Source organism: Salmo salar, chromosome ssa13 (genome assembly GCF_905237065.1).
Source record: "Salmo salar chromosome ssa13, Ssal_v3.1, whole genome shotgun sequence".
Lineage (NCBI taxonomy): Eukaryota > Metazoa > Chordata > Actinopteri > Salmoniformes > Salmonidae > Salmo > Salmo salar.
Genome location: NC_059454.1, coordinates 35838982 through 35850997, shown reverse-complemented (window position 1 = coordinate 35850997; position 12016 = coordinate 35838982). Strand labels below are relative to the sequence as shown.

General features: G+C 44.6%; 1 protein-coding gene across 1 annotated transcript in view; it reads right to left on the bottom strand.

The window, feature by feature from the left end:
• Positions 1-12016, bottom strand: part of LOC106567232 (voltage-dependent L-type calcium channel subunit alpha-1D) — a 29566-nt gene that overhangs the window by 12678 nt on the left and 4872 nt on the right. Inside the window, exons 4-23 of the mRNA XM_045692751.1 lie at positions 9158-9297; positions 8917-9062; positions 8557-8709; positions 8090-8286; positions 7592-7695; positions 7313-7455; positions 7129-7194; positions 5267-5333; positions 5150-5176; positions 4082-4242; positions 3629-3854; positions 2908-3115; positions 2647-2767; positions 2321-2396; positions 2118-2178; positions 1872-1929; positions 1679-1772; positions 1433-1562; positions 1005-1064; positions 762-868 (exon numbers count right to left, since the gene is read on the bottom strand). Of these exons, the coding sequence (XP_045548707.1) occupies positions 762-868; positions 1005-1064; positions 1433-1562; positions 1679-1772; positions 1872-1929; positions 2118-2178; positions 2321-2396; positions 2647-2767; positions 2908-3115; positions 3629-3854; positions 4082-4242; positions 5150-5176; positions 5267-5333; positions 7129-7194; positions 7313-7455; positions 7592-7695; positions 8090-8286; positions 8557-8709; positions 8917-9062; positions 9158-9297 (2345 nt within the window). The remainder of the gene's footprint in view (positions 1-761; positions 869-1004; positions 1065-1432; positions 1563-1678; positions 1773-1871; positions 1930-2117; positions 2179-2320; positions 2397-2646; positions 2768-2907; positions 3116-3628; positions 3855-4081; positions 4243-5149; positions 5177-5266; positions 5334-7128; positions 7195-7312; positions 7456-7591; positions 7696-8089; positions 8287-8556; positions 8710-8916; positions 9063-9157; positions 9298-12016) is intronic.

Sequence of the window (12016 nt, the reverse complement as noted above, 5' to 3'; positions counted from 1 at the left end):
CAGACAGACAGACAGACAGACAGACAGACAGACAGACAGACAGACAGACAGACAGACAGACAGACATACAGACACACAGACACACAGACACACAGACAGACACACACACCGATAGCTGATCAAATCTTACATTCATCTGTATAGCTAGCTAACTAGCTTGTGATGGCCGTTGAGTCGATGGTCCATTAAAGTCTTGGTACAGTTATTTTCAACCAACATTTACTTGGTGATACTTTCTTCGTTCTTGATTCAGAAGACACCAGTGTCTTACAAACGTCTGTTCACAGTTGCTGCTGGAATCCAAAAAGCTGAGAATATTCAGAAAAATATGAACTGAAATGTCTGCGCTGCATGAGGAGTTTCCTCACCATTTTAGCTGCCAGACATCTGGCATTTCACAACAGCTTAGCAGGAACTAGTCATTTGTAAGCGAAACAGCCACATGTAGAATAAGGCGTCACACAGTGCGATCCAAACAACACAAACAAAGATTTACATGTGAGAGGCCATTTCTCACTCTCTACAAAAAGTTAATTTAATATCTATTCTCTGGTTTTTGGAGTTCCAACTGCAAATGGAAACAGAAGTTTATGAGACACCGGAGCCTTCCGAATAACGAAGACAGTATCACTAAGTAAAGGTTGGTTGAAAATGGTTGTACCATACTGTTAATGGACCTCCTGCTCGAATTCAGGCACAAGCTTTTCAGCTATGCGCCTGAGGTTCGAGCCCGCTTGGCTAATATTCCGACAGATACTCACTGGAGGAAGAAGGACGCGAGAGACACACTGACAACCAGCAAGTCCAGGAGGTTGAAGGCATTCCTACAGAAGGAACCAGGATGAAGGAACGCACCAAAAACCGTCACCTGGAGAGGGAGAAAAATCACAAGAGTTAAGAGTGATTCTAAATGGTATTTACACTGCCATGTGCACTCCTGTATATGTTTATAGATAGACATAGATCTACTGCCTGAAGGAAAGGAAAGATAGGAGACATTTTACCTTCAGTATGATTTCCACAGTGAATATGGAGGTGAATGCATAATCAGCGTAGCCAAGCATCTGAAGATAGAGAAGATATCCTACGTCAGCATCATAACAACAATACAGAAACACTATTTGGTGGTGGAAAGGGAGATACCTAGTCAGTTGTACAACTGAATGCATTCAACTGAAATGTGTTTTCCGCATTTAACCCAACCCCGGTGGGCAGGGTAAGGTGAGTATGAGAACAGCAGTTTTGGTTGAAACCATTGAGCAGTGAGGGTAGATATATGGTAGTTGAGTGAGAGTGTGAATGGATAGTTTTGAATGCCAGTTATAGACTATAGATATTGATTGGGTGCTAGGTAGTGCTTGGTTGTGAGGGCGGGACTGACAGTTGTATTAGTAGATATCTAGAGGGATTTTTTTTCTTCAAATTGCCTTACGTTGTTCCTAAAGGAGTGAGCTCTGATTGGATCCTCAGCGGCCAGAGAAATACTACTGGCGATGATGAAGACGAGGATGAGGTTGGTGAAGTAGGAGTGGTGGATGAGATTGTGACAGGCCACTCGAAGGCTGAGGGGAGAGGAGAGACCATGCAAGTGACATGGGTGCTCTGAAATGGTACACAATTCCCTATATAGTGCATTACCTTTGACCAGGGTCCATAGGGCTCTGTGACTGTGACTTACCAGTTTCTCTTTCCAAGAATGAAAAAGGAGCTCCCATCTGGAATGGGTTCAATCTTCTCTTTCGGAGCGGATTCAGGCTTCACAGGCATGATTCCTAGAGAGGGTAGTTGATCAGATCAGTCGATTTAGAGAACAATCCATGTGTCACACAGTCTGAGGAGAACCCTTCTGAGGTATACGGAACGACACTTACCCTCCAGACCCTCGATGGCTCTCAACTCCTCATTCTCCTCCCAGTCATCCATCTCATTCTGCACAAGGAAAGAGAGAGCAAGAAAGAAATGCAAACATGAGATTATTTTTTATCTTTAAAACACTGAGGAGCACAGATACTCCTTCCAAACTATTATCAGTTAGATAAGGTTGCAGCCCATAAGAGTAGCTGCTGTAGAAAATATTGTACTGAGTTGGTCCCCTGAAACAATATTTAGGTACATACCGCCGCATCTTCCTCTTTGTCTTCATCTTCGTCCCAGTCCTCTTCATCATCCTTTTTCTCTCTGCAAAACCATTAATTCACCACTTTGCTTTTGTTCACCATCTACTTATTCTCCTCATTACTGATGCTACTTAGCTATGTCCAGTGATATAACCAGACCATCAAATTATACATTTTATTAGTTTGGCTTCTTTGATACTTACTCTACTTGCTTTTTTCCACCATCACCACCTGCCAAGTTGTCCACAGCGATAGCCAAGAAGACATTGAGCAGGATATCTGATCAAGAGATATCAAGGAATTGACCAAGAGCTTGACAACATCAGTGAATACCGATCTTATAGAGTACAGTCTGTATTGATAGAGGTTTGTGTACATGCAATGACTTTGTAGGTCATTGTAAATAAGATTTTGTTCTTAACTGACTTGCCTAGTTAAATAAAGGTTAAATAAAAATAAATAAATAAATTGTACAAATGCAGATTATATATATAACCAACTCTCTCTGTCTTGGTTAATAGAAAGATACAGTTGCCGACAACAAAGAGGGAGACGAAGTAGACACACACAATCATCTGTGGGAAGACTGGCCCGCCATAAGCCATGATCCCATCATACATCACAGCATTCCAGTCCTCTCCTGTAAGGATCTACAGAGGAGAAAAGGGGGGGAGAGAGAGAAAGAAATAGAGACAAAGAGAGAGACAGACAGAGACAGAGAGAGGGCGGCTGTAATGAAAAGCATGTAGAATTTGATAGTAGCGTGAGGAGTGTTAGAATTATAAGTCACCTGGAAGCAGGTGAGCAGGGCCTGGGGGAAAGTGTCAAACGTGCTTCTCTTCATCTGAGTCTCATCAAAGTTGAACTTGCCCCCAAACAGCTGCATCCCCAGCAGGGAGAAGATGATGAGGAAGAGGAAAAGCAGGAGCAGCAGGGAGCAGATAGCCTTCATGGAGTTGAGCAGGGAATTGACCAGGTTTGATAGGGCTGCCCAGTGCCTAAACAGGAGACAGGTAGTTTCAGTGTTTGAGGGTAAAGAATCAAGGTATGTAGTAGCCTTCCATACTGAATACATGCATGAAATGTATCAATTGCTGAGTGACATTCCATATAGTGCTTTCAAAAGTGCGTTTGACTTGCATACCAGCGTATTCCGGAAAGATCTGGGACCAAGCTAGCAAGACAGCCCACACAGATCTGTGACCAAGCAAGCAAGACCTGTGACCAAGCTAGCAAGACCATAGACAATATGAGCAAGACAACACAAACAGAACTGGAACCAAGCAAGCAAGACAGACCAAACAGATCTGGGACCAGGCTAGCAAGACCGTAGGCAATATGAGGAAGACAACACAAACAGAACTGGGACCAAGCTAGCAAGACAGACCAAACAGATCTGGGACCAGGCTAGCAAGACCGTAGGCAATATGAGCAAGACAACACAAACAGAACTGGGACCAAGCTAGCAAGACAGACCAAACAGATCTGGGACCAGGCTAGCAGTTACCGACCGTGTCACTTTGAACACCCTGAGCAGGCGGACACAGCGCAGCACAGAGATGCCGATGGGAGGGATGATTTGCAACTCTACCAAGACTGTCTCCAGGATGCCACCACACACCACGAAGCAGTCGAAGCGGTTAAACAGAGCCATGAAGTGAATCTGGAAACCGAAACTGTACATCTTTAACAGCATCTCCAGCGTGAACAACATCAACAGGATCTTATTGGCCCGCTCTGAAGAAAAGACCAAGGAAAATAAAGGTTATTTATTGATTGATGTATATATATTTTTCCTGATGTCTATGTCAACATTTCAACCTGCTGAATTAGGGATAAAATGACATAGAGAAAAGGAAAGAGGGGAGGAGGACATGCAGAAACAAATAGAAAAGAACAGATACAGGTAGGTGGAGAGAGAAAGAATAACAGGAAGAGATGTAGAGAAGAGAGTGTATCCTGACCCTGCATCTCAGTGAGCCACTTGGGCTGGCCGTAGTGTTCAGAGGCACTGGCTGCAGTGTTGAGAAACACCAGAAGAAGCACCAGCCAATAGAAGTTCTGAGATTTGACTGCTACACGACAGTTTTTCCGAAAGGCGTGGTTCAGTTGGCATAGCTGTTCACTGAGTGAAGAGAGAAACAGGAGACAAGTTATATGAGGAGCGGAAGGGTCAGAAACCAGCTTTGTCAAAAGTCTGTAGTGTAGTGTACTTTCTCATAAAAGAAAACTGATAATAAAACATTGTGTATATTCTTAGAACTGTCATGACATTGCCCTGTTGGGTGAGGTTTATGACCCCCCCATAAATACCTTTCCCCCTTTTCTTTCCACTCTACAGAATGGACTCTTGGAAAGCCCTTTGTTAACATAGAGAGAGTATGGTAACATCAAAAGGTTGGGGAATGGAACAATAATTCCCTTTCTCAACCAGTTGAAAGTGTCCGTTGGTACTTAAAGAATATGATGTCAGATCAGTTGTTGTCTGGGACATTATATCTGATGACAGGACGACATAAATTGTATCTTGGAAAGTCTACACATTTTAGTTATCAGATTCACATGGAATTGTTGCGCAATTTAAATGTTTAAATATGAAACTATTTGTGAGAAGACAAAATCTGATTTTAGCTTCTAAATTAGAGAATTGTTTTCATAAGTAAACTTATGCTCACTCATTGGCTACGCCCAAGTGAACAGACATTGGTTGGAGAGGGATGAAACACGCCCTTCTCTTCCCCAGTACAAAAACCCCTGTGACCCAATTGACGTTAGATTAAGCAAACCCCGGCTTGAGTTGTGGTTGCGAACGGTTGAAAGACTACTCTATCTAACAAAATGTACATGAGGCCAGATCCCCACGCTGGAATGGTGAATTTCGACTAGACCAGCCAGCATACAGCACGAGCTGATTATGGCAACTTCGTATGAACTTTGAACTGTTATTCACTAAAGAATCGATTTGATAAAATAGCATGTCATATAATTGAATCATAGTCAGAGACACAACGGAGCTATCCTACTCAACTTACCAGAAACTGTTGGCCATCATTTTAGCCCTGAAAAAAAGGAGAAAGAAGCATTACATGACAACAATGACATCTAATTAACAAAGAATGAAATTCAAATACATTTGTTTATTTCCTTACATAAGAGATGCGCAGCAGCCATTGTCGTCATCTAGATATGCTTCAAATTCAGAGTCTGAATCCGATTCTGTTGAACACGTAGCAGAGCCATGGATTAGACTACACAGAGCCAAGTAGTACAAATCAAATCAAACTGGATTTGTCACATGCGCTGAATACAACAGGTGTAGACCTTACCGTGAAATGCTTACTTACAAGCCCTTAAAGAACATTGCAGAGTGAGAAAATATTTGCAAAATAAACTAAAGTTTAAAAAAAGTTACACAATAAAATAATAATAACTAGGATATATACAGGGGATACCGGTTCCAAATTAATGTGCAGGGGTACAGGTAAGTCAAGGTAATTGAGGTCATATGTACACGTAGGTAGGGGTAAAGTGACTATGCATAGATAATAAACAGTGAGTAGCAGCAGCATAAAAAAGGGGGTCAATGCAAATAGTCCGGGTAGCCATATGATTAACTGTTTAGCAGTCTTATGGCTTGGGGGTAGAAGCTGTTAAGGAGCCTTTTGGACCTAGACTTGGCACTCCGGTATCGCTTGCCGTGTGGTAGCAGAGAGAACAGTCTATGACTAGGGTGGCTGGAGTCTTTGACATTTTTAGGGCCTTCCTCTGACACCACCTGGTTTAGAGGTCCTGGATGGCAGGAAGCTTGGCCCCAGTGATGTACTGGGCCGTACGCATTACCCTCTGTAGCCCCTTGCGGTCAGATGCCGAGCAGTTGCCATACCAGGCAGTGATGCAACCAGCCAGGATGCTCTCGATGGTGCAGCTGCATAACTTTTTGAGGATCTGAGGACCCATGCCAAATCTTTGCAGTCTCCTGGGGGGGAATATGTGTTGTCGTGCCCTCTTCACAGTTGTCTTGGTGTGTTTGGACCATGATAGTTTGTTGATGATATGGACACCAAGAAACTTGAAGCTCTCGACCCGCTCCACTACAGCCCTGTCGATGTTAATGGGGGCCTCCTTTTCCTGTAGTTCACGATCAGCTCCTTTGTCTTGGTCACGTTGAGGGAGAGGTTGTTATCCTGGCACCACACTACCAGATCTCTGACCTCCTCCCAATATGCTATCTCATCATTGTTGGTGATCAGGCCTACCACCGTTGTGTCGTCTGCAAACTTAATCATGGTGTTGGAGTTGTGTTTGGCCATGCAGTCGTGGGTGAACAGGGAGTACAGGAGGGGACTAAGCACGCACGCCTGAGAGTCAGTGAAGACACTTGCCAGTTGGTCAGCGCATGCTCTGAGTACACGTCCTGGGAATCCGTCTGGCCCTGCGGCCTTGTGAATGTTGATCTGTTTAAAGGTCTTACTCACATTGGCTACAGAGAGCGTGATCACACAGAACAGCTTGTGCTCTCATGCATGCTCCAGTGTTGCTTGCCTCGAAGCACACATAGAGGCCATTTAGCTTGTCTGATAGGCTTGTGTCATTGGACAGCTCGCGGCTGGTCTTCCCTTTGTAATCCGTAATGGTTTGCAAGCCCTGACACATCTGACAAGCGTCAGAACCGCTGTAGTAGGATTCAATCATATTCCTGTATTAACGCTTTTCCTGTTTGATGGTTCATTGGAGGGCATAGCAGGATTTCTTATAAGCGTCCGGATTAGTGTCTCGCTCCTTGAAAGAAGCAGCTCTACCCTTTAGCTCGGTGCGGATGTTGCCTGTAATCCATGACTTGTGGTTGGGATATGAACGTACAGCCTCTGTGGGGACGATGAAGGTGGTCTAGAGTTTTTTTTCCTTCTGGTTGCACATGTGACATGCTGGTAGAAACTAGGTAAAACGGATTTAAGTTTTCCTGCATTAACACACAGACAGTAACAGTGAGAAGAGTGACAGGCCATCATACCTCCGTCCTCGCTGTGTTTATACCAGCCAAACTTCTTCATCATTTTCTTCTTGGCAACAGCAGCACCTTGTTAGGAGACAAAGGAAAGGTTGACTATATGAGTGCAAGGCTGTGTTTGTATGCGTGTGTATTTATTTGTGTGTTTATATGTGCGTGGGTATCTCAGTCAGTCAGTTAACCATACGTTTGTTTCCTTCCTCATCCACATCCTCGGCCTCGATAAGCCAGTCCATGTAACCACACATATCCTCCTCCATCTGTTTCTTATTCTGGGCGTCCTGCAGCTCTCCACGAGCCACGGCCTTCTCTCTTTCCTTGGAGAACTCTCTGCACACACAGACACACACAGACACACGTACAGACGCACATATAGACGGTCAGCACATGACCTACACTCGGACAAGGCCTTCACACACAAACGTAACAACAAGACAAACATTCACACAAACTTCCACTCACTCACCCGCTCAACACTCCCAATACAAGGTTGAGTACGAAAAACGAGCCAAATATGACCAGAGAGACAAAGTACACCCAGGGTATTTCAAAGCCAATTGCATCATTCATCTGCAGGAATACAGAAAGAGACAGAGGGAGATTAAGCATTGTTAATCGTGCTTCTACATCTGCATTGGGTGTTTTACGCTGGGTTTCTGTATAAGCACTTTGTGATAACTGCTGATTTAAAAAGGGCTTTAAAAATACATTTGATTGATTGATTGTTTGATAGATAGATAATCAGAAACTGTTCCATATGTGAAGATAGATAATTAAATTAAATCAGAGGAGTAGTTAAGAATAGGAAGAAAAGTACTAGGGGTGCATTCAAAATGACACCCTTTTCCCTATGTAGTGCATTACCTTTGACCAGGGTCCACAGGTCTCTGGTCAAAGTAACACACTATAGGGAGTAGGGTACCATTTATGATGCAGCCAAGAAAGAAAGAGAGTGTGATGTTACCCAGTAGAGCACATCGGTCCAGCCCTCCATGGTGATACACTGGAACACAGTCAACATGGCAAAAAAGATGTTGTCAAAGTTGGTGATCCCGCCATTAGGCCCCTCCCACGGTCCTCTGCACTCTGTCCCATTGCCCACACAATCGCGCCCATTCCCAGCAAACGCACACGGTGTGGGGTCATCATCCACGTTCAGTTCTGGGAGAGAGGACAACACGAGGAGGTCACTCATCGTGACAAATGTCTTAGTCTTCTTAGTAAAAAGATGGAAATCTCATATAAAATCCAGGCTTACAAAGCATTAGCTGATAACAAACTTGTATGTAAATAACTTGTTTACCCCTGTCTGCGTACAATGACTCAAATGCAACTCTTTAATATAGTGTTAGGATGTGTATGTACAGTATAGAGCAGTGTATGTACAGTACAGTGCAGTATACTTGTTTGTGTTGTAAGTGAAGTTTGTACCGGTGCCCAAGTAGAAACAGGTCTTGTGCATCCTGCCGAGGAAGAGCTCCAGGCCGATGATGGCATAGATGATGATGACAAACATGACCAGCAGACCAATGTGGAGTAGGGGAACCATGGCCTTCATGATGGAGTTCAAGACAATCTGGAGACCTGCACACCACACACACACACACACACACACACACACACACACACACACACACACACACACACACACACACACACACACACACACACACACACACACACACACACACACACACACACACCCAGCAGAGAGATGGGTTTTACTGAAACACACACACACACACGTACACACACACGTACACACACACGTACACACACACGCAAACCTACTGGGTACGCCAGACACCAGCCTAAGGGGTCGTAGCACCCTGAAGGCTCTGAGAGCTTTGACATCCAGTCCTCCTGGTTTGCCTGCTGCATGGTGGGCCTCTCCAGGCTTGTGGTCGGCCGTCCCCTCAGCAACCACACTGAACAACCTGCAACAACAGCCGCACAACAACAATACAGCTAAAACACCATAAACAGAATGGAGGGGGTAACAGAAGAGGAATGGAGACATGAGCTAGCGTACCCGACGACAACGATGACAAAATCAAGCAAATTCCAGCCACTGCGGATGTAGGCGCTAGGGTGCATGACCAAGCCATAGGCCAGGATCTTAGTGAAGGTTTCAATGGTGAAGATGACCAGGAAGACATACTCTACTTGTTCCTGCACTCACAGAGAGGGAGAAGACAGCATGGTCAAATATACATACTTCCTCATTTGTCCATTACTGTAATCAGTGAAGAGCAAAGACATCTGTTGGGAAAATGAGGTAAAGACATTTTACAAGATGTCTGTGGATGTTCATTATGCAGGGTTAATATCCGTCTAATATTCAATTCATATGTTATATTCAGGGATGTAATGTTTAATGTTGATATATCTACTGCATTGGGAGCCATTTCGGGAGCCATTTCGGAAGGGAGCCATTTCGGAAGTAGCCAGAGTCTGTCCTGTAGGTAGTGATTACAGTAGCTTCAGCCCTGTTAACTTACAGCCTAAAACAGGCTTAATAAGCCAGTCACTAGTGCGCTAGTCAGTAACCCTTGGACTAATGCTTCTTAATGCTGCTAATCTTTGGCACCACAGTCGCTAGGCATCAGGCTGGAATAGGAATGCAGCCAAAAGCTGGCTATAGCATCGTGGTCAAACAAGGTGATGTGACCGATTAGAAGGTACAGTACCTTCACTATGGAACGATAAGCTGTAGTGTAATGAATGAAGACAGCGATTGCATCGTTCTATTCAAATCAGGATAGCTGTAGCCCCTGAAGTGAGGACCATTACCCTATAAGTATTTCTTAACACCATACTACATGACCAAAAGTATGTGGACACCTGCTCATTGAACATCTCTCTCCAAAATCATGGGCATTAATATGGAGTTGGTCCCCCCTCTGGTGCTATAACAGCCTCCACTAGCCTCCACAAGGCTTTCCACTAGATGGTGGAACTTTGATGTGGGGACTTGCTTCCATTCAGCCACAAGAGCATCATTGCGGTTGGGGACTGATGTTGGGCGATTAGTCCTGGCTCGCAGTCGGTGTTCCAATTCATACAAACAAGATGGGAACCACACCTTTTTGTTTGTCTGAATTTGCAGGTTTTACACACCAGCCAAGCTTCTGGGAGAACATGATGGTTCTCTTTTGATGAGGCGTTCCAATTCATCCCAAAGATGTTTAATGGAGTTGAGGTCAGGGCTCTGTGCAGGCCAGTCAAGTTCTTCCACACCGATCTCAACAAACCATTTCTGTATGGGCCTCACTTTGTGCACAGGGGCATTACCATGCTGAAACAGGAAAGGGCCTTTCCCAAACTGTTGCCACAAAGTTGGAAGCATTGTCTAGAATGTCATTGTATGCTGTAGCACTAAGTTTTCCCTTCACTGGAACTAAGGGGCCTAGCCCGAACCATGAAAAACAGTCTCAGACCATTATTCCTCCTCCACCAAACTTTACAGTTGGCACTATGCATTCGGGCAGGTAGCGTTCTCCTAGCATCCACCAAACCCAGATTCGTTGGACTGCCAGATGGTGAAGTGTGATTCATCACTCCAGAGAACATGTTGCCACTGCTCCAGAGTCCAATGACGGCGAGCTTTACACCACACCAGCCGACACTTGGCATTCTGTATGGTGATTTTAGGCTTGTGTGCGCCTGCTCGGCCATGGAAACCCATTTCATGAAGTTCCCGACAAACAGTTAATCTGCTGATGTTGCTTCTATAGGCAGTTTGGAACTCGGTAGTGAGTTTTGCAACCGAGGACAGACGATTTTTATGTGCTACGCGCTTCAGCTCTCGGCGGTCCCGTTCTGTGAGCTTGTGTGGCCTACCACATTGCTGCTGAGCCGTTGTTTCTCCTAGACGTTTCCACTTCACAAGAACAGCACTTACAGTTGACACAGGCAGCTTTAGCAGGGCAGAAATTTGACGAACTGAGTTGTTGGAAAGGTGGCATCCTATGATGGTGTCACGTTGAAAGTCACTGAGCTCTTCAGTAAGGCCATTCTACTGCCAGTGTTTGTCTATGGAGATTGCATGGCGGTGTGCTCGATTTTATACACCTGTCAGCAACGGGTGTGGCTGAAATAGCAGAATCCATTAATTTAAAGGGGTGTCTACATACTTGTGTATATATAGTGTATGTTATGTATGAGTGTTAATGTGCTGTAAACTACCGTAAAGATTTCATACTGGAATCCCTATAGTAGGGAGGGGGGTATTACAGTGAAGCGTCAGACTTCAGCTTGAGGTCCCTTCCACAAGTCTAATCCAATAAAGGGATCCACGCCGGAGGGATTTAAGTACAGTACTAACCAACCACTGTCCTGCCCCACAGCCAAGCAGATGGACTAGACAGACTCAGCATGATGAGGTTGTGTACTACCCCCCATTCCCACACTCCACTCCCCTTAGAGGAATTCCCTCATATCACTCTACTAAAAGATTACATTGTCTATACCTTCCCTGCTATCTGTATGCATCCTATAGTCCCCCATATCTCTACCTCTAAATGTCGTGCTTTATTCTGCTCATGTAGACCTTTTTGTTTATTATGAGTGAGCTTTAACCTCTGGCATAGAGAGGGGGTGGGGTGGGGATGGGGGGGGGTTGAGGGGCTTAATGTGGGGATGGAGTCAGACCCCCAACTTTTCCTCTTTAACACTATTATGCTTTAGGATTACACCCCTAACTTCTCTGAAACTGTTGTAATCTACCTGTTTTCCATAGTATTTTGATACATCCTTTGATATGCCACATCTCACAACGAGGCTTCCAGGCTTTTCTGATCGCCTCTCGTCATTTGATTCAATTGACATGGGTTCAAGTAGTATTTGAAATTGTTCAAATAGTTTGAGCATTTGCTTGAGCATGCCTGAG